At 40.1% G+C, this 22,954-nt stretch overlaps 1 protein-coding gene across 1 annotated transcript in view; it reads left to right on the forward strand.

The window, feature by feature from the left end:
- The window catches only part of CPA6 (carboxypeptidase A6), a 73,701-nt gene that overhangs the window by 35,061 nt on the left and 15,686 nt on the right, over positions 1-22,954 (forward strand). The window contains exons 3-6 of the mRNA XM_026035602.1: positions 10,785-10,909; positions 12,845-12,959; positions 14,202-14,303; positions 15,137-15,241. Of these exons, the coding sequence (XP_025891387.1) occupies positions 10,785-10,909; positions 12,845-12,959; positions 14,202-14,303; positions 15,137-15,241 (447 nt within the window). The remainder of the gene's footprint in view (positions 1-10,784; positions 10,910-12,844; positions 12,960-14,201; positions 14,304-15,136; positions 15,242-22,954) is intronic.

Raw genomic sequence — 22,954 nt, forward strand, 5'->3', positions numbered from 1 at the left:
CCTGCTCAGCATGGAACTTCTATGAATCTCTTTCTTCAGAGATCCAGCCTCTGCATATCTTGCATAAGGAATCTCAGTGTTCAACAGGTGCTGGGTCTGAACACTATTTATTATAGTGTTTTTTGTTGCAATGCCCAAGTCTCTTAAAGAATACTGTTGTGCATTTTTTTTCTGCAGTGCTTATTAATATCTCAGTGAGACTTTGGGCCTGATTCAATTGTGAAATTAAAGTAATGCCCAAAAAAGAATAATCATTTTACAATTAGGAAAAATATCTAACCATAAATCCAAGAAATGCACATGGAAGCTGTTTTTCACATTAATTTCTTCCCCCTAATGGTTGGAACATGAAGAGTAAGCACATGTGTTTTTACCTTCTCTTCTTATTGCAAGTCCTGTTAAGCAAAAGGGTTTCACCTTCCTGAAACTGGTTCTCATTATAGAGCTCCCTTCAGGAGATTCCTTCACCCACTTCCATCAAAGTGGAACCAGTAGCAATTTGAATTAATAACTGCATGCTTCAACTCTGAGGCTAAGATAATAAAAATTTGGCAAAGTGCATTGGAATCTGGCTAGTTAATTGGAAAGTTGGTTTTGGTGAGATAATGAGCTGGAGATGTTGAAGGGAAGACTAAAAGAAAAAAAAAAGGAAACATTAACACTTCATTTGCACTTAGTTTAATGAAAACGGGGTGAGTTTTGCTTCTTTTCAGGTCTTAGGACTGGTTCATCCACAGCTGCTTCATTGCCCATCTATAGACACATCCAATTATTGATACATTTAACTTTAATTCCTCATTGTCTTTTCCAGGAAAAAAAGAAGGCTCAACATTTTTCACTTATGAGGGATCACTTTTTTGAAGTGCCAGGTATTCACAACATCTACAGAAGGCAGCAGTGGTCGTAAGACATCAATRCTTCAAAAGAACCATCCATTTAGAGTAGTGCAACTTTTTATGTCCCTGTGTTGTTCTCCCTTGGCCCTTGCCTCCCCCCAACATGTAGCTTTCCCCAGGGCTGAATTCACTGCCTGAGGACTTAGGCTCCWTTTTTTTATACAGGAGTCTTGACGCTCTGTGCTGGTAATTGCACAGGAGGAGATACAAGACAGTTTGCAAACAAAAATTATAATGCAAAGCAGGTATGAACAAGGTATTGATGTAATCCTGTCACTGTCTTAACACAACTTGTCTGACAAACAACAGTGATATGAGCAGGAGTTATAGCAGTAATACACAAATAGCTATGAGTATTGGCTTTGGGGTTTTGCATTTTAGAGGCAGAGAACCAGAAGAGGCATCTCCTTTGAATGCATTTTGGTTTTGATGGTAAATTAATAGCAACCTATCATTACATATTCTGTTCCTCAAGAGAGAAATGAAGCYGGAACCAGACACCTTTCAAGATACAGCAAATCTCCATCTAAATAACCATCAAATAGCAACAATTTTTTTTTTTTACAGAAAATATTTGGGATTAACTGCAAGAATCTTAATGTTTTCTTTAAAGTCATATAAGATGGCAGCTGAACCTGGATTATCATATGATCTGCTGCTGTTGCCCCCTCATTGTCAGGAACAGAAGAATGAGAAAAGTCAGTGAAAACAGGAGGTATGTCGCAGGGTGGCTACGGCTAGATTCGATACAAACAGGTCATGTGTTTTTTCCACAATTCACCTGTGTAGAACAKATCATCTGTCTGCTGCTTGTCACTGTGTTTTGGTATGCGGAAAGGCAATGGCAGGTCATGCAGAACCACGCAGTGATGTGTGCTGGAGCTGGGACATGGCAGGTCCATCTCTCCTTAATGCTGGAATAACAGCGCAACCATCAGATCATTAACCTCAAATTACCCTTCACTCTTCGCATCTTCACAGAGAAACATTAAAATGTAGAAAAAACAACCTCCGAATTCAGAATGCTCTGCAAGCCTGGTCTGGTCTGGTGATCAGMCTGCGTTGACTACCTGTGGATTGCTCTTCCTCTGCTTTCTCTGCTGGCAAGGAGAAGATAAATCTCTTTTGTCTTAGGCTCCCTCCTTACTATGTTGGTGGAGCTTTACRGTGGTGGAGCCTTCAGCTTCTCACCATTTATCTCTCACCAGCTTCTCAACCATTTATTTCTGCCTTTWAATTCTTTGCTTCTAAGGTAATGACTCTTAGCATTTGCCTCTGGCCTCTCTTTCACAATCCAGAGAATTAAAAGGAAGATTTATCTCTGTCGGCCAAAAGTGTTTTTGCATGAAAGAGTAAAAGAAAATCTGATTACCCCATTGCAGAGCAGTGTCTTCCAGTGTCAGGCAAAATTAAAAAACAAATGCAAGACTACTCCTTCTTATAGACCACTGTTTTGGACAAAAGGAAAACAAACGGGAGGAAAATTAACATTTACTAACAAAGAGTCATAATATGTCTTTTTATTTRTTTTGTTTTATATGCCTGTTTCTTAATAGCAGTTCTTACCACTGATTTTTCCTAAGTATATATCATAATATAAAATCTGCTCCATCTTCCTTTGTGTGTGTGTGCKTGTGCGTGTGTGTGTGACCTTATAGGATCTCTTCTCCTTCTTCTAGGGGAGCTTTTATAATAGATAATGATATTTTGAACTCATTGCTGACAGATTGGCTTAAGGAAAACACATGCCAGGTAAAGTTTAAAAGATTATCCTCATAGGAAAGTAAGGGAAAGTATCAATCTACAACATACCAGTAGAATTAAACCAGCTGTTGTTTGCCTCACTTGATTTGGGGAAACCAAATAAACCCCAGGGAAGCAGGGAAAGAGAGACTGAGTTTGCCTATTGCCATTGGGAAGCCATTGCCAGACATGTCACCAAGGTGCAAAGTTCCACTGCTCTTTGGTGGAGAGGATCAGGCACAGAAGGGGCTTTTGTAAATGTGGATTTACAGAAACCTACATTAAGAATGACTGGAAAGATGATCTTGGAATTTGTTACATGCCCTAATGTGTTTCAAGTAACTCAGGAAATGCCCTTGCTAATTGTCCTGGACAGGAATGACAGTCTAGACGCAGCGTGTCTGCAAAGCTCACCAAGAAGCTGGATGTGTTAACACCCCAGTGCTTTAGTCCACATGGAAACCTTGTGATCTCAATCAGAACGGCTCTGCTATCAGCACATGAGCTGCAAGGCTAACTCACACATATTTGCAGAAGATGGAATCACTTCAGACATTTTAAACTTAGTAACTGAAGCTTCCTAGAACAGATGTCTGCTTTTTCGGGAAAAAAAAAATGTCCATTTGAGTACCAAAATTAAACCCTGCAACCTACCTGAAGCATAGAGACTGCTACAATACAAATGCCACTGTCTTTACTGAGTGAATAATGTGTAATGAATCTTTCATTCCACACATTTAGCTTTTGCTTCATGAATCGCTCAAAGGCAGTTCCCATTAGTCATAATCACTTGCTGAGTAATTTCCACAAATTGGTTTTGCCCTATAGCTTCATTGCCAACAGTTCTTTGTTATTAATCATTATTGTAAATCGATGCCTTCATTGGGCAGTTCGATTAACTTGCAGGCAACACTGTGTTGCTTTTTTCCCCGATGGAATGAACACAACTCATAAAACTGGACTGCCAGGAAAAATAGCTGGCCTTGGAAATGATTTTTATATATATATATGTATCCAAGCAGTAAGTTCATTCACGATAACTGAGCCACGGGAAGGAATCATTGGTTCCTGCCTGCCATCATCTTAGCCTKCAAAGCCACAGAGGTGGCTTAGCCTCAGCTGCTGCCTCGTACCCTGTGGGCCAGCTCCTCTGCTTGAGCTCCACGTCGCAGCACAACCATCACTCCAAACTCTTTGAGAGCTCTTAGTCTGCAAGCACTGCTGCATGTGCAAAGGTTGCTGAGGAAGGAGTCAACAGCCCTGCCTGAGGCTGCAAGAAGGGAGGCTGCTGGGGAACCCAAGGCATCCTGTCTTCCGAGGCAGCAGATGCCAGATCCTGCTTCTAACCAAGTGGCAACAGCAGCAGCAGGCAGGAGYGGTGCCTCACACAGGGCAGCGTGCCAGCAGCATCTCCCAGGTACAGACAAAAGGTACAGACAGAGGTAAGTGTCGTGGAGCTCCTCCTCCAGCTTCCTSCAAAGTACCAGGAAAGTCACACTGTAGTCTCAAGGCTTGTTTGCAATAGGCTGTGCTAGACTAAAATGCAGCCAAGTCTTTTGCAGTTCAGGTGCAAACTCATAGAGTTACATACCTTTTATTTCCCATTAGTGGTCATTGTCATAATTTTTATAGTGACTGCTGTTCTCATGCAATTATAGGCACCAAGTATAAAGTCTTTTTATGGAAATGATACAAATACTTATTTACAACAGAGTGGGTAAAACCACAGATACCACCTTCAGCTTCACTCTTTTTACATTGGTCACTTGCAAATTGTGACAATGATSAATAACAGAAACAAAAGAATATTTATGGGGATGCCAGAGTGATCTGAATATTCCAGAACTACATACTGCCTGTTCCCCAAGGGCTCCTCTTGTCCATCCATTTTCCTCTGTCTTGTATCCCGCTGAAATTATTGTCCTGCTCTTTCCTGCTTAGGAGACCCTTTGAGTGAGTCTGTTACTGATTTATAGACCTTTCATGATTTTAAATCTTTTGACTTGACTGACAGAAACAAATGTCACATTCCAAAATACTTTGCAAGGAAACTGAGATTTGTTTGGATTCCTCAGACCCACTTTCATCATCTGTTTATTTGCTTTGGAATTAATTTTTCTAAGCATCATTTGTGAAGTGAYGCTTCATTTTAGCCTTTAATCATCATTTCTATTCCATTAACGGTCTACARGCATTTTTCTCACACGTGTCAGACTTGAGTCAGGGCTGTTTGTGTGGACAGCAGGGAAGCTGCTGCTCTGTGAACATTCCTGGCATAATAGTATTAGGGCTCTCCGCCTGTAGTAGCTTTTACTAAGGAAATTCCTGGGCGGAGGCAGACACTTGAAGGCACCATTCTGCTCCCCTTGCTTTGTTTCGCACCTCTACAGGAGCTGCTTATCCACTGCCATCCCCAAGCCGAGCCTGTCATTGCAGTTCAGGGAGTCAGAAAGCAGCATTAGGGGAAAAGACTCGGTTGACTTCAAAGACAAGTGCCAAGAAAGGCTTCAAAGATTCAAGACCATCTGAAAATGCAGTAGGAAAACCTGTGAGTTTTCCTCACAGTGGAGCTGTGAAAAAATGGAGCTATTCCTACCTGCAGATGGAAGGAGTTAGCCCAGTAGCCAGGCTGCCTGTGTTTTGCTTAGCACATGCAGTAAGCATCACGTATCTGTATGGCCAGATGCTTTATTCATTACTCCAGATTTTACTCTAACTTATGTGCAGAAAGTTTCAAGTGCAGAAGAAACATCAGGTGTTGCACATCAGAGGTTACACATCAATATAACGAAGTACCTGTCTATAAACCCACTTCRGCTCAGAAAGAAAGAGTTCCTCCAGGAAAACTTTAGTAGGAAAATGCCAGGTGAAACAAGAGAGCCCCTTCAGGGTAGGTGTATTGTTTTCCTCAGGTGCAGAAAGACTGGGCTTTGGCAACAGGAGCAATCTGTTCCCTCTTAAAATGAGAAGGGGGCCCAAGCCTGAGCTTAATCAAATGCTCAGCACATCTTGATTTTTTCTGTGGAAGCGGGATCAGGCTCCTGGGTTACTATTCCAGTGCAGCAACAACTACAAAATGAACCAAATCATGTACAGCTCAATAAGAATCAACAACCAAAAAATGTATGGGGCTGTTAAGACTGTTTCATATCTTTCAAATATACTTAGCCCGGTGGCATCTGCACTTGCAGGAATGGATATTCAATTACCATGTAATTGTGTCTTGAGTTTTCAGTTGGTGGCTCTCCTGAGGAATAGCCTAAGAGCCCTTTCCTGCAGTGCAGAGCCCAGGGTAGAATTACTCACTGCAGGAGAGGGGTAAGATTATTATCTGGTTATAGTCTCGCAAAGAGCAGCAGAATGAGAAACCTCAGGCCCTGCTTTGGTCACATTCCCTTCCAGCCTGTATTGTGGCTRCTGCAGTGCAACGAATCAGCCCCCCTTTATTGGCACAATTACTCTTACCAGTCTCACTGGAAAGCAAATTAATACTAAAAGCGTAGAGTCAATTAAATGTCTAGAGCGCTAAGTCGGAAACTTAAATTACTTTGCACTAGCAGCTATGACTACCTTGCAAGTCCTTCTGGAAAGGCTGGGAAAACCCACTCCTACTGGTGACTGGACTCTTCTACATGTAAGAGTAAGAGCTGCAGTTAGGAGTGTCCATTAAGTTCCCTAATTGGCAGGGGCGGGTGCTGAGGAAATCAATATAAAGCCCTGATCTTGAGAACATTTGCAGCAATGAACCTGTTCCAAAGAAGTAGTGCTGTGGCTTTGAGCTGAACAACAGCTGATAATTAATTATCCACCAGTGTGAGAGACAACAGCACTAATGCTGCCCTTTCTTTCTGCCCTATTCTCCATGTCTTTCACATTCAAGCTCTTTAGGTTATCTTCTCCATCCAAAACCTTGCTGAAAACAGAAAGTAGTTGCATCTATAAACTTAAAATAGCATGATGTTCTACCTGTGCTTGAGACAAGTGCTCAGATGGAATAAAGAAATTGTTGTTACCAGCCACCAAATGTATATAATATTTTTGGAGAAACTAGTACATTTTATTTCTCTGAGAGGTAACAATAAGTCTTTTTCTATTCACTTTGATAGCTGCTGCTATATGTATTCAAGTTAAAATGTGATAAAAAATGTTTTTTTTCCTGCATAAGTAAGCAGAAAAGTAATTATCTGCTGAAGTTCCGGTCTCAGAACTAAACATATGTATTGCCACACTGTTCCTTCTTTGTGAATGTGCCAAGARAAGCCTAAGATGTCATCCCATTCAGCGCTATGGGTGTTTATGTATATACATGTATATGTCTGTATTTATTTCATGTGTGAGGAAGCCTCTGATAATCAGGCTTTTGGCGATAYAGTGAGAGTAGAATAGTTTCTGCTTCTTCTAGCCTCAGTCTTCTATSAGATTTCTGACTGAAAACGTTCCTAATAAGTTTCAACACAGTTGAGGGTGTTTATGTGTCTAAATGTGAATATACCTCTATATGTGCCTAAGTGCAAAACCCACCCATCATGACAGAGCACCTCACATCCTAATTATATGGCAGAGTTACCACAGTTCCGATGAGAAGCAACAGTCAGCTCTTTGATCTGTACTGACCTCATACCTGATGAGTGCTCAGCATCTTCCTTTTGGTCTAAATGGAAGGAGCAATTAAACACCTCATCATGAAAGGGTAGGGAGGAACAACTAGAGGCTACTGCCAAAGCATATGRCTTGAACTGCAAAGCATGAGCCAAGCTAAGCCCTGTGGCTTGAAGAAGCTGAAGATTTCTTTCAGTGAAAAAGAGTGCAGAACATGTGTGGTGGTCAGTGTGTCCTGAGGAAGCACAAGGAGACTCCTTCCTTCTTGGGCTCTACTTCCACAAACACAGGACTAAGTGTAGGAAAAGATGGAACTAATGAAGAAAAAAACTGCATGCTTTCATTTCTGTTTTGGCAGGCAGCAGAACTTTGTGTGCGTAATATATGTGATATGTTGGATTATACCAATGAAATGTTTGTCTTACTGGAAAATTATCTGCACTGTCTTAAATTTTGGAAGAAATTTGGAATTCTGCTAACTTAGCATTCATATCCTTTCTAATGTTTATCCCTGTACCTAGTTTTAACTGACTCAAAAGCTAGAGACAAGACTATTTAGCACAGATTTGCTACTATTTGGAAGCTATCCCAGTGTGAGCTGATATATTTATACTGTTGAGAATAGGGGAGCAATTAATATCACTCCCCCTTGCTAGCCAGTGGAGCACAGCATGGAAATCCTGGGGCTGCTTGCCAGACAAACGCAGAAAGAAAAGTGCTGACTACAGTGGAGCCCGTCCTATCTATGGGAGATGCAGTGCTGAGCCCTCCTAAAACTGATACTGAGTAAAGGGTGGTTTGCTTTGCCCAGTCCAAACATGCCCACTCTGAAATCCACCCTTCTCCTTGGCTGATTTCATGCACTGTCTCTGTTTCATACCAAGAACGAGCTGAAAGCTGTGATGTGAATAGGACATCTGGTAGAGAAATGTGTTTCCTATTATATGTTTTAGAAAGCAGAATTGAGTCAGAAATTCAAGAGGTACTTTCAACAGCACAGGTAATATCTGTTGGATGAGCATTGAATCTTTTGCTTACATTATAAAGAAAAGAAGCAGGACTCAGCTGAGACYAGACTTCCCAAATAGGAAACTGAATTGGAGTGGTTCTAAAAGGGGATTTTTTTTTGTCACACTACCAGGACAATACCAGTCATGATATATTGTGTTTTCACAGGATACCAGTATGCAATAGACCACTGAATTCAGAAATAAAGGAAGATTGGTTTGAAATTCCCTTGCAGCCTGTGATGTGAAGGACAATTAGAATAGCTTAAAAAGGAAAAGAAAAAAAAAAAAGAAAAAAGAAAGAAGAAAGAAGAAAAAAGAAAAAAAAGGAAAAAGTTTTGTAACGTAGTGGCCCAGAGTGTGCATATTGATTAGTTTATAGCCTCCACCACAATGGAAAAAAACCCCAAAGGAGTGTCTGTCAAGAAAGGACAAGTTTCAAGTATATCACAATAGTTTTGGGGTTTYTTTTTACCTTTTTGTAGTTATTATTTCTGGTCTTGTATAACTAAATATTGCAATTGGCCAGGCTATTCTCCACTTGCTCTTAGCTTGTGTATAATAATTTATTGTTATTGTTACAAAGACGGCTCAAGCTGAGCTGGTTGGCATATTGCTACTGCAAGAGCAATGAATCTAGTCTGTGTGGAGTGTATTTTTAGATATAAGTCTTATAAATCAAATGCACATTTCCAGTTAACCATATGTGAGATCAAACATATTGAATAAGGGTGAGATTTCACTGGAAGCCTTTAATTTAAAAATTAGGAAGATAAACTAATAAACATAAGGTGTTAACATAGTGAGATAATCTTTATTTACAAGCTGCATTTAGCACCATTTCATTCATGAGATCAGTGTCTACTGACCATCTGCCACAGCTGCTGTCGGCTTCACAGGTCTCCCGAACTTTGCCAGTGCTGTGTTAGACTTCAAAAGACACTGCGCCCGCCCACCACAGTCACACTGATCCATAGACCATATTGTAGCAGCAGGAAGCAGAGTGGTTTTGGCAGGAAGGGAAGAGGATACCCCTTGGTTTCATTTCTCTCAAGGTAGCAGACCTTTAGCAGGAGTAACTGAGCTGAAGTAACTACTGCTTGAAGAAGCAGTAGCAGGTTCAGCATCAGAGGCCTTCTTAGTGATCAGAATTTTGTTACTCAAATCCATTTGAGAAGCAGTTGGAAGAAAACCCCTGATGCAGAATTGCAACTTCTTGATAAAGGTTCATGTCAAGATCAGGTGAAATGCTATAGGTATTTCAAAATAGTTTATATGCACAGAAAAAGGGGCTTTTCAAATCCACCAAAAATCAAGGTAATAGAAACTTTCCTTAAAACCTTGAGAGGAAGTAGAACAAGGGACACTTCGCTATACCTGTGACTTCTGTTAGTGTAGTCCATTACAGCTGATTACAGCAACATTTGAGGGGTATTTATCAAGGAAATGCTGGCACATACCCGTCCCTACTAAATTTCTCCCTTTACATTCAGCCTGGAGACTTTATCATTTCTGAGGCTTGTGGATCTTGATGCACACATTTTTCATATTAACACAGAGGTTTTTGCTGATATTGTTTTCATAGACTCCCATGACTACCTAGAAGGTCTGGGAGGAGGTTTCTTAGCATGTGTTCACTCTGCAGGATTCACAGTGGCTGAGTAGGAGCTATTCACACTTCTATTTAAGAGTCTGTGCATCTATTTTTGGCACGTCGGAACAGCAACAGACCATTATGCTACAGGTGCAGAATACCCTGAGTTTCAAATCCCTGTTTTCAGACTGTCTTACCTTTTTAAAAATTCAGGCTCTGGGCTAAAATTTCCAAGTGTATTTCCAATCTGGCAACCAAAGAAAGTAAAAAAGCATCCCTTAAGTATGTTCCGGTACAGATAACACTTAATCRTTGCACTATTATTCAGTAAATAACATGTTATTTACAAGATTGTAATTGTTTTCTTATGTTAATCCTGTTGTTCTGTCATTTCATATAAAATTATTGGTTAGATCATTGCTTCCTTTAAAGTATTAGTTACCTTCTGTTACTGACCTCTGATGCATTTCTAAAGTGAAAAACTTTGGGGATGCTTTGCAAGCAACRTAGATTTATACTACACTTTCTTCCTCTCTTCAATTTTCTTTGATTGTCATACTGAAAATAGAAGACATCTTGTCAAATAAAAAGCAAAAAGATTTATGGATTCCACAGGAGTCAGAATATAGGGAATGTGCAGTATCCTGAGGAGAGGGATGAAGCTGGCATGGAGTTGGCATGAAGTCTTTTTTTGAGCTCTCTGAGATGTTCCTGGGCCCATTACTTTTTCCCATTGGCAGAGCTCCCATGAATTCTAATAACCTCGTTGCAGTCGTTCCTCAAAACTCGCTCTGTTCCCGGAGATGATCAGTGGGACCAGCCTAGCTTCTGTTGTCTATACCATGCCTAGCATGCATGCCTGCAAAACTTCAAGCATGCCAGTCTCCTGCATTTCCCCAGCTACACTGAATACATATGAATTACAGGTTGGTTCCTGCACTACAGGTGGACCTGTGGCAGCCCAGCAGCACCTCATACATTGCTGAAGGTACAGTCACCGACCTGCGAGTACCACACAACGCGTCCCAGCTTCTGCTGCCCTCCCTCCAGCAGGCCAGCATCCCCTACACGTAAGCTCCTGTTGCATTTTCTGTGTCTCCTGCACCGAGTGGCAGAAAGTATGTTCCACTTAGCAATTAGAGTGTCTGAGAGCTARACTTCCTCAACAAAATGACCATTTTAATGGAAGAATGGAAAATCTCCCCCAGGCAGGCAATTTTAATTAAATGTCTTCCTTTGGAGTCATTTAATGTTTTCAATGTATATGAAATCACCTCTGCTGAGAGCAGGATGGTAATTACTGATGCTGGTTCTACAGTGTGCTTTGCCTCTCTCTATATTTAACAGGAACTGGGTTTGTTTACAAGCGGGCTGTAAATGAGGACACAAGTGTTAGTCATGAGTTATAAAGGAAAGTGCTGGGCTTGTTTTATAACTTTCTGTTTCCAGTGGAACAAACTCACAACGACACGTGAAGGATCACACCTTGCTTACAGTGTTTTTTAAATAGTTATCATATGGTGTTTATCAGTATATCAGCTTCATAATTGACAAGAGAAGTGATCTTCTCATTAAAGGCATATCAGTGAGCTGCTTAAGTGTATGGATGAGTTACTAGATTTCGTAAATGTTACCTGGATAAAGTCCCGTATAAGACTATTTATTTCTCGGGAGAAGAGGATTGTATATTATATGCATGATTATCAGTGTTTCATTTTTGCACTGACAATAAACTCTTTCTAAATCTGTCTAAAAATATGATAACAATTATAAGGAAATTAATTTTGGAGGCCATATAGCCTTAGCTATGTGGGTTCAACACTGATTTTTTTATCTTTGTTTACATTTCAAAATGAGCTGATGATTTCTCTGTTTTCCTGTATAAAAATGTCCCCTAATTACTAGCCCCCCCGCCGCCAGTTGTATTCACATGTCTGCAGCTGTTCCTGTTTGTGGCAATCACAGGACAGAAGGCCATTTTAGATGTGTTATAAATATGACAGTTGAAGAACTTAGGTGCAAAGCAGTGCATCAAAGGTTATAAATGCTAGAGCAAATGTTCTCTGCAATAACCTGAAAACGTGTTATTAGATTACAGTACATGGTTTTTCATGGGCTTCTGTGGTATGGGAATGGTGTGAGTTAGAAAGAAGCTGGGCAGTGTTTTGTTAATTCCAAAGTGTTCCTTCCCTCTGCCTCTGCACCTCCCGTCCTGGTGGTATCTGCAGGGCATCGATGGTCAGACCCTGGTAAAAAGCTCTACAGCTGCCAGATGGATGATAACTTAGAGCTTATCCAACAAAATTAATGCTAGATTTCTTTTACTTAAGTTTATGGCACACTATTGGCAGAAAGCTAAATTTTTAAGTCTATTATGAAACTTTAAAAACTGAAGGTAACACCTCCGTGTAAAATCTTAGCTGGACTGGGTGAGGTTTGGGTAAGTTATAAGAAATTTCTGAAGACAGGAAGCTTTAAGTGAGCATAAAGTGAGCAGCCGCTTTCAGCAAGACAGGCTTCTCTGCCCAGTGTTTAACTGTATGACAGGCAGATGGTCGTGAAAACAGGCCAGACATCAGATCAGCTCTTAATGCACCGAAGTTGTTTAGGTTGTATTCAGATCTAAGGAACTTAAGAGCCTTGGAATGTTATAAGCATGCATAATACACAATCTTTTAAAAGTAAATAAAGACTCTCAAATCTCGTTTGGAGCACAGACACATAAGCAGAAGTTGTGAAATTAAATGATGTGTGTAAAGTTGAACAAACAGAGCTTGATCCTGGTAGGTACTTAACATACTACTCAGAATTCAGCAAAGCAGGTAAGGACTATAAATCTTTAATTTGCTTAATAAAAGTTACTGGTGTAGAATAATATAATTCCTAATTATACAGTTACTTCCATAATATATTTGAAGGATATGATAACCTTTCCTTTGATATGTATGTAGATAGATCTATTATCTCTTAAAGTATATGCTGAAGAAGCTATCTTTTTTATCTAGGATTCTCATATCAGATTTACAGAAAGCAATAGAAAAACAATCTGGATGGAGGCCACAAAGAAATCGAAGGTCCCTCCTTGAGTACARCTATGAAATATATCACTCGCTGGATGAAGTAAGTTAAAATTATTTCACCCCTTAACTATTACCACATTGTCTTTAATAAGGCCCAGTTTTCATTCTGTGTTCAAATTAGTTGCTTGATGTTCTTTAGAAGTGTCCTAAATGTTTCTTTTGTAAATGTGAGCTCCTTTAATGAAATTAAAATGTCATGAAATTAAAATAAATTATTTTAATACTTTTTTATCTTGTACATGGAACTGCCTTTGAAAGCTTCCTCGTTTTGTTTTTAAAATAAGTCTTTCAGGTTTAAATTCTGGTGGATTAAGAGATTTCAGAAGCTGAAAGTCTTATTGAATCATTTAAGTAAGTAAAATGAGTGCAAGTAAAAAGCATTTAGATAAAGGTCCTTTTATGATGCAGACTAGTCCGAAAGCTAGCTGTATAAATAATTTCTGTTGATTTCAGTGTACCAGCATATAGAGATAACAGACCCCATTTACACCGTGACTTGGTCACATTTTGTTCTCACAAAGGTGAGGCCCCAGGGATGCTTGCCAAACACCACTGGGATGTTTATGAGGAATTTTTGGTTTCTGCTTTATTTTTCTTGAGCTTTGCCTTTCCTTTACTAACTTTATATTTATCAGTGACGCTGTTGCCTTCCTTGATTTGAGCAAGTACTTGGTCAAGAGTTCCTTTTGTAGGGCAGCAGATCAGTCCCTTTCAAAAGGACTGAATAGTGTATATGAATTTTAGTATCAGGAACTGGAGTTCTTGGAAATCCAGGTGTTTGAATTTGCTCTAAAACAAAGTCACTAGGATGAGCTTATGGCACGCGACACCTCCTCAAGATCTGTAAAACAAATAAAAATAGGATTGACTTCTGCAGGTGCTCCTCTCCGACTGAACCTGTTCACCATACTGTGTTCTGGCAGGAAGGTTCAGGAACCTGCTTTCTTTATTCCAGTCTTAAGGTTTAATGAAAGTGTCTGATTAGCCCCATTTCCAGATTTTCAGTGAACAGCAAATGCATTCCAGTAATATCCAATAATAAAATGGAAAGAAAGAAAGAAAGAAACATGCAACTGAAGGTTGCATCCAGCTTCTGACAATGGAGCCATGAGAGCCCGTTGGTAGTTCAATTTTGTAAACAAAAACGAAGACAAATATTAAACCTATAGAAAAGTGAAAAAAATACACCAAGTAAGAACTAAGATTAATAATAGAAATATTACAGCTATTTCCCAAGAAATGCTAAAATTGAAGCAGCAAATTTGTTTCTCTTTTTTTGCAGATCCAGAATTGGATGTATCATCTGAATGAAACTCATTCAGATCTTATTCATATGTTCTCAGTTGGAAAATCCTATGAAGGCAGACCACTGTTTGTACTCAAGGTAAAGATTAGTCATTAATCAGATCGAAGTCTAGAATCAGTGGCAGACATTTAGTTGTGTGTATTACAAAATGAACACCAGAAATACAAGTGATGAAGCTTTCTGAAAGAGAAGTTATTATGATCTAAGCATCTCTGCATGTGCTCTCCAGAGAACACAAAAATAAGACCTGGAAAACAAAGAGCCAAATCCTGCTCATTTGTATTGGATATACGTGACAATTATAGGACAAGTAAAATTACCAGTGTCTGAATGTAAGGGAAGTGGAAATTTTGTGCTTATAGCCAACTTCTAAAACAGTTGTCTTAGAGGTGGACCCCAGAAAGCTCTGGATCCTTTCTCAGCAAGTTCTCTTTAGCTATTGATAAAATCCCTGGAGTGAGCACTATCAACTCACATTATTAGGATGACAAATTAAAGGGCATCATAAAAGAGAAAAAAAAAGCTTACACTCAAGGTACTTTCTTTTCTTCCACTGTTGCAGAGTTCTTAAATTGTATTCTGCATTGTGCTACCCCTGTAGCATTGGTTTTCCTCACCCTGCTCCATGTGATAGCTAAGAACTGCACTTTGTATAGGAAAAAGAGGAATTGACAAATCTGACTTTCTTTGCCATTTTCTTTTTCCCACAGATCCACTTTACTAGCTTGAGTGTACCTGCCTATCATTTCTCATTGAAAAGAAAAAAAAAAAAGTTGTATTCCTTCCTGCCTGAAAGAGATTCAGAATGTTCTAGTATTTCTAATACTCTCTTTTTTCTTTTTTTTTTCATTTTTGCTTCTCACTATTGTCAAGATATCTATTGATATTTCTATGAATATTTACACTTTAAGTTAGGTAAAAGATCACAGCCTTACAAGAAAGCTGTCTGGATAGACTGTGGGATTCATGCAAGAGAATGGATTGGACCTGCCTTTTGCCAGTGGTTCGTGAAAGAAGTAAGTATTTAATGATTTASAGTTAGGCAGCTCCTTGAGTTCAAAAAGACATTGCATACTTGTTATAACCAATATAATTTGTTACTGGTAAGTACAATAACTAGCTATGATACTTTTATTCTTTAATTCTTTTATCATTATGTGTCGAACACTAAGTACTTGATAAGGGAAGCTGATAGTGACAGGCAGACACAGCTAAGCACAAGAAAATATGCCAGACACATACTGACAGAAACCTGAAGTAGGAATTTATTCCAAGACTTAGAACTGTGGAAAGTGAAATTCAGATAACAGTCCAAGTAGATTCATGCCAGTGTGTGCTGTTTTAGATCAGTTTGGTAAGATCTTTACGGTAAGGACTTAGATTAAAAAAGACATTTCTCTTTTGTGTAATTCCATAGGAATGGGAGGCGGAAGTCATAGGCAAATTTGAACCAAAATGATAAATTTTGTATTCTCTACATATCAGGTAGTTCCCTAATGTTTATTTAATCCTGTCTTGTTGAATTTATGCTCCTTTAATCCATGATATCTGGGGTCTAACCTCCATGTCCCCAAATGCATTTTTCAAAACGTCAGGAAAATGAGAGCAATTAGAATTTTATTCCATTTGCCCAGTAAATTTGCCCAGTACATCTTTTTATATGTATCAGCACTTAATGTTCTCTAATCTGGGATTCATTTCAGATGTATGATGGCTTTGCAAGATTTTGATACTTCCCCATAGCCAACAGACTTGKGTTCAGGACAGGAGATACAAGCTGCAGAGCGGAGCCCATTCTGCAATACAATTGACAGAAGTCAAGGAAGGCTTCAAAACACCAGCAGATGTGCTTTGAGCATTTTTGCATATCAGATTTTTTGAACAAAATAAATGATGCAAAATCTTTATATGCAAGACTCTATTAGTCTTCTCACTTCTTTTCACCAAATCACTGTGTGATTCTACARTATATTAATAAATCCTCCAATTTAGGAGATCTCCTTTTGATTTTCTGGGAACTCATAAGTCACTTCATAGGGGTAAACATCTCCATTGTGCAACACCTCAATGATATTAAAGTGTGTCTATACTGCTGTTAGCTGAGATGATCATACAGCTGACTGTGAAGGTAAAAGGTAAAAGTCACAAGGTTTCCCTGCAGAACTTAGGACAGGCTACAGACTGTGTGTGTATATAAAAGCCTTCTGATTGTTATCTGAGATCCTCTGAGAGTAACTTGCTCGTAGGATTGTTCYGCTAAATGTATAAAAGCGTTTTTCTAACTTAAAGAAGGTTTCTGCACTCAGAGTTCATTGAGAGAAAAACAAAGCACTCCTTGGTCTGCCCATCTCWGCTGTGCATTGCTTTAGCTCAGAGGTGGTGTTTCCTTGTCTGTCTTTAGCAATATTTCAATACAGCTTTAAAGCAAAATGCAACAGGATCCGAATACATTATGCTCACAATCTCCATCGTTATATTAAAAATGGTTGAGAAGGGAGAAGAGACATGATGATTAGATTGCATTGGAATATTACTTTTCTCATTATATGAAATAGACATTGCTAGCAAGAACTCTGTGGAAATTATCAGTCTCTGTRTGCTTCTAACTCTCTGCAGTTCTCTTTTGCTGGCAAATTCCTTCCCTAAGCACCTCTGCAGCCCAGCTGCACACTTTCCAGGCTTTTGGATGTTTATGGAGAGYTTTGAGAGATGACAGTCCAATTGGAAATAGATTTTTCCAGGCATGCTTGGGAGCTCTAAGGTATAGCACCACAAGCCCATTTATTCAAGACATGCCAAAGGAGAAGAGGAATTTCAGGGAGAGGGATGTTAGCTTCTTTTCTAGTATCAACCATGTCTGTATGTGCTTTTACAGTGGAGTGAGACCAAAATATTTTATGCAGCTTTCACTTCACCCTAAGACCTTAAGTCCTGAGYGAGAGTTGGCCAGGGCCATGGCAGGGCTGGAGCTGGGGCTGTGTCTTGGGCCTGAGATGGAGCCAAGGTTGGCCAGTGGGCAGGGAGAGGGGTGTCTGAAAGTGCCCCCAGGCCTCTAATACCTATATCCAAAATAACCTGTGTTTTGCTTATATCCAAACATTGGAGATTGCATTCTAGAGCTATTCAGTGAATAGGAAAACTGTTGACCTGGGAGGTCTATACAGGGGCTAAGACGTAAGCAGATGTTCCCAGGCAATTTGGGAGCTCTCAGTGTCTTGCTTCCATCTCTAGAAGTAGCAGCCTCCAGACACCAGCCCTTCTGCTATCGCGGGGAATGTTGCCACCAGCGGGTGGTCCTGCCTGGCCTAGGTGACCGCTGTGGCTTGCGCTAGTGTGGGCAGCAGCAACTCTGCTTGATAGAAACTAGAGCTGCTGAGCTGAGCAGGACCCAGCTCCCATCTGTTTTAAAATGCAAAGCAGACCAAGGCAGAACAGTCTTGGGAATTGAGGATGTGAGGCTAAAACGTGCGAAGGCAGCAGGTTGCCTTGCTGCACAGGCCTGCTCAGTATTCAGGCAAATACAAATGAGAAAAGACCAGATGAACTGAGGAAAGGGGAAGAAAGCTATAAAAGTAGAATTTTAAGATTAAGGAGAGAGAGAAAATGGTCAGGCAAGCATTTTTTATTATATGTTAATATCATTACAAAGTACAAATCCAAACTCCTTGAGTTCTGAAACAAATAAAAGCAAAGAGCGTTGATTAGGGTTTGGATTCTTTTTTTTTTTTTTTTTTTTTAATTATAATCTACTCCAGAGAGAGCTGTAGCCTTGGCTCTGTGTGCTGTAGTTCCGGTGTTAACAAGAACTTCCCTCTCTGTTTCAGCAGAAGGCAGCCCTGAAGGCCTTTAGGCTCTTAGCTGAAGGTAGTCAAGCTGACTGCAGAGATGGGCAACACCGGTGACCTCTGGCAAATCCTGCCACATTGTCACTGAATTTTGAGTCTGAAAGCTTCCTGTGCTCACAGGATCAGAGCTCAAGCTCCCAAATAATGAGTCACAGAGAAATATCTGGTCTGCAATATGGTAAGAAAGCCAGATATTTGCTATGGGTGTCAGGTTCCAGTAAAGTCCCACTAACTTCAAGCCATACTCAGCTGAAAAGGGCTAGAAAAAAAAACAGAATCACAGAATGTTCAAGGTTGGAAGAGACCTCTAGAGATCATCTAGTCCAGCAGGGACACCCAGAGCACGGGGCACAGGGTGGCAGCCAGGCGGGTTTGGAAGACCTCCAGAGAAGGAGACTCCACAGCCTCCCTGGGCAGCCTGTGCCAGGGCTCTGTTACCCTCACAGTGAAGAAGTTCTTCCTCACAACCAAAACCACCAAAAACAACAACAACAGCAAAAAAAAAAAAAAAAAAAAAAAAAAAAAAAGACCATGGAAATGTTAGAGGAATGTGGAAGAGTAGGAAGGAATTAGGGCTGTGAAAATAGGTGGAGCTGATTAGGGAGAACCACTTCGAATGCAGCCTGTAAAGGCAAGTGAATCTAATGCAGCCCAGAACTTGTGTCTGCAACAAAAGATTAAACAAAAGAATATGTAAGCCAAGATTTTAAAAGACTACAGAGGATCTAATTATACAGTAAAATGTGACATTAAATTAAAAACTGGAAAGAAAGAGTTATGTGTAGTTGCTTTGTAGAAAGCAGTAGATTTTAGCCAAATGATATGATGTTAGTAATCTAATCTCATCTAATCTGGGAGCCTCATATCAAGGTGCAAACAAGTCATGCCTTTGGAAGTACAGTAACCCCACCACCGTCTTCATCCTTGCATCTTCAAAAGCCTAGTGGTACTTCTTAGGGAAAAAAAAAAAAAAAGGGAAACATGGCATTTGTTGCCCTGATGCAGCAACCTTATAGCTCAAATATGAAATGTGACATTCTCTTCAGGCTCTCCAGACTGTTATATTTTAGAAATATTTAAGATTTCTCTAGTTTCTTCAAAGTAGTTCTGTTCTACATTGATCATGGGCCAGCTTACATTGCATTGCACATCATGACATTACTTTAATGTGAGATTGTTGTGGGGTTTTCTCCTGAACTAGCAATGCTACTAACATTCGGTCTGCCTCCTCTGAGGCACAGCCTTTCACATCCTGAAGATCCTTGCTGGAAAAGGATTCAGAACTATTTCTGAGCTTGCTGGGCTTGATCAAGGTGACTTGATAAGTTTGCTTAAGCATTGGTCTTGTTAGACCACCCMCTACACTACTACACATGGAACTACAGTTCCATCACCCCTAAGCACAGGCCCACTGGAAAGCAACTGTATAGTAGAGAAATCTAAAACTGCAGCTCTAAAGCTSTGCTTATCCTGCAACCCTGCAGCGTCCCTTAAAGATGGGCCGTAATGGATATCTCAAGAGAATACCAAATCTGAAAAGGATTCTCAGTACACTCCTCATACTTGCAGTCTGTGAGAAGCATGTCTGAAAGACCAAATTCTGAAATGTACGTGTTCTRTGATCCCAATTATGGTAGTTCCCAAATTACCCAAGGGTATGTGTTTACACTTCATCTTGCACCCGCAGAGCAGACAGACGAGCCCAGACAGAGAGGCTAGGAGGCTGAGGGCAGATTTGTTTTTAAAGCTGACATTGATATTGATTGCTGCCAAAACCAGGACTGAATCCTGTCTTTTCACTCCATAATAATGAGTTAAGAGAGACTGTCCCAGGAGCAAAATGGCAACACTTGCTTCCACCATTCTGCACTTGAGACTGATTTATGAATCACCTTGTGGGATGCATACTGCCAATTAGCTAGCCATCAGGCTTGCAAACATGCCYCAGAGACCAATTTTTTACCAGGAATTTTGCAGAGTTCGAGACCTCGCATTCTTCTTCAGGAATGTTTATGAAGTGTTTGACTGTAAAGACAGGATACCTAAAGTAACAGAGCAGACACATATACAGAAGTGTATAAGGATGATTGTGTGATCAGAGCCAAGGGCCAAGCAGGAGACCAAGGCAGTGTTAATGTTGAAGGAGTTGGCTCTGGTCCTCTGCTGTGCAGGCTACGTGGCTACAAGGCCATAAAGCCATAAGCATTCTGAATTTAAGAACTGTTGAAAGCCAGTGTAGCAGTTCTACTCATTCTGCGAAATTCCACAGTGTGTGTCCTGATGGACAAAACATCTGTGATGTGCTGCCTCATCGATCAGAGAATCGTTCACTCAGTCATTCCTTCCAATGCTGAAGTCCTCACTTCCAAGAAAAAAAAAGAAGCTTCAAGGTCTGGGTGACTTCAGATTATTGCTGAATCATCTCAAAACTGTTAAACGTTCAGCATTGAGAAGGAAATATTTGCCTTTGCTGTCCAAAGTGACTGAACCTCAAAAATGTGGCTGCTCTCCCCTTTTGATTACAAGGTTCAGTTATCAGTTTTTCATCCACTTAATAAATACTCTAATATCAGGGTTTGGTAAGATAGTTACGTGGAGCAACACACTGGCATTTGTTACATGTTATATGTTTTGACCTGTCACTTCTTAATAGACTTAAGTCTTTTGGACAGAAACAGCTGAAACACCACTTTCCTACAATGCAGTATTTCACACTGCTATTAATTTAAAGCGTGCTCATTGCCTGTATATTTAGAGATTCTCCAAGACAACATAATTAGTTCTTTTCCCGTTATATGCTTTCCATCTCTTTTTGGAGTTCTCCAAAACACAGATTTTGAACTAAAAAAGGAAAAATAGCAAGAATTTGACTGTCCCTTCCTATATGGAATGCCCCTCCTGTTCCTGGGGAAGGATGTGCTGCTGCTCTTAATCTGTCTTTGACTGCTGTCTCTCAGACACCTGAAGAGCTCTAGAAATTACTTGAMAKGTTCAAAACTGAATCTCCTCTCCAMGGTCTGTTCTGTTTAGGTGATAGTCTTCAGCTCACTTTGGTTTGATCTAAAATTCTCTGTTGTTCTTTAAACTAATGTCTTCTTGCTCTATGRAATTTTCATTTCTGGATATTCCTTCTGTTTATTCATGTCTTTCACAAAGGCATCTTGACCTCCTGCAATGATTTGCATCTCTTTCAATAAACACAGTGCAATTATTGTAACTTACTTCTTATTGCCTGTCAACCCCCAGTCCCTGTAGCTGTCTTTTTAGCTGCCTAAYGACAGAAAAAGAAAATTATCTGAGTGCTTCCTATATATCCATTATCTATAGGCAAAATCCATCTCTCTCATCTTCTAGCATCTGCATCTGAAATACTCAGTCTTACTTATCGTTAGCTAACTCATTCTTTTCTATCAGGACCTGCTGCCTGGAGCACTAGTTAGTATTTCTCCGTCAGAGAGCTCCCGTGTTTCAGTCCCTTCACTCAGCACTTCATTCGTCAGCCTTTCGAAAGCAAGAGGAGCTGCTCCAAATTCAGAATCTGTTCCATGATTTTTCTCTTCTTCCACATGCCATTCSTGGCATGCCAAGCATTATAAGTGTTCATGGCATAATCGCACTGGTCTGTGTCTGGTTTCTGCTCAGCGTCCTCTCTCCACCTSACAGCTGCTTCAGTCCTGACGGAGTCCTGCTGTTCAGCGGGATCCTACACCCCCAGCTCTGCAATTCTGAGTCTCCACAGCACATCCTTGCTACCAAATGCAGAGCAAGGAAGACAAAGTAACAGTGAATGCTACCAGCAAGCTCTTCCAGGAGGGGGCTCTCAGATGTGATTCTCTCTCTCTCTCTCTCTCTCTTTTTTTTTTTTTTTTTTTTTTTAATGGATAAATCCTAAACCGAGGTCAAGAAAGGGGAATGCAGTACCATGGTACCACCACAATGAGGCATGTGATGCATTGTTTTACCAAGAGCTGAGGCAAACCCCCTTTCTGCTATGCAGCATTTTTATCTCTTTTTGGTCTCTGGTGAATTTTTCCAGGTTCTGTTCAAAAGTAAAGATGTTCAGAGGAGAAGGTTCTTTCCTTTGACATGATAGCTCCATTATTGCAAAAAAAAAATGGTTAAAATGATTTAAATTTTTCCTTTTACAAAAGGAAAAGKAATGTTGTGCACTTTCAACTACTCAGCTGCATTCTCCTGAAAACTTTCAGTYTTAAAAAGATAAAAATGACTTCCATTTGGTTTTCAGCTATTCATGTTGTTCACAATGTGAATGCATTTCTATAAAATAAAGGTATTCCTACCGCCGTATTTTRCCTGTAGGAGGAGTTCTTCAATGACACTTGCTAGTGCGAACTCCTGTGAATGTATTAATCACCAGGAAATTCAGGTACAGCCCTGTGATGACTTCTAAGCTGCTGGCTATGTTTCTCTTCAATGTATGAAGAGAATTCACGTCATTGCTCAAAGACATTGCTGGCGGCAGAGAAATTCTGCTTCATGTTTTGACAGTCCAGGCCAGTGGTGCTGAGTGAGTAGGACTTCAGTAAAAAGTACTGACATGCAGAAGCTCTACTTAATGTSAAAAAGGACTGTGAAAAAAAACCCATATGTTGGATAATTCAGCTATTTCAGAAACTGTATTAGAGGCATTTTGGTTTTGCATCTTAATTATTTCAGTGAGTCTCAGTAGTTTAATTAAAYGATGCATTCACAAGTACATGATATTTGTTTGCCTTCAGTAAATAATACCTAGACTAACCTATGTAGGAGGTGGGGAGGTGAGAAGTAGGGGGTGACTGCAGCCAGCTTGTTCCCCCCAGGACACTGCACTGGTCTGGGTGGTCCCAGCCACACACAAGCTTCTTGGACCTTTCTCCAGCACAT

Source organism: Nothoprocta perdicaria, unplaced genomic scaffold (genome assembly GCF_003342845.1).
Source record: "Nothoprocta perdicaria isolate Ctin4 unplaced genomic scaffold, notPer1 scaffold_162, whole genome shotgun sequence".
NCBI lineage: Eukaryota > Metazoa > Chordata > Aves > Tinamiformes > Tinamidae > Nothoprocta > Nothoprocta perdicaria.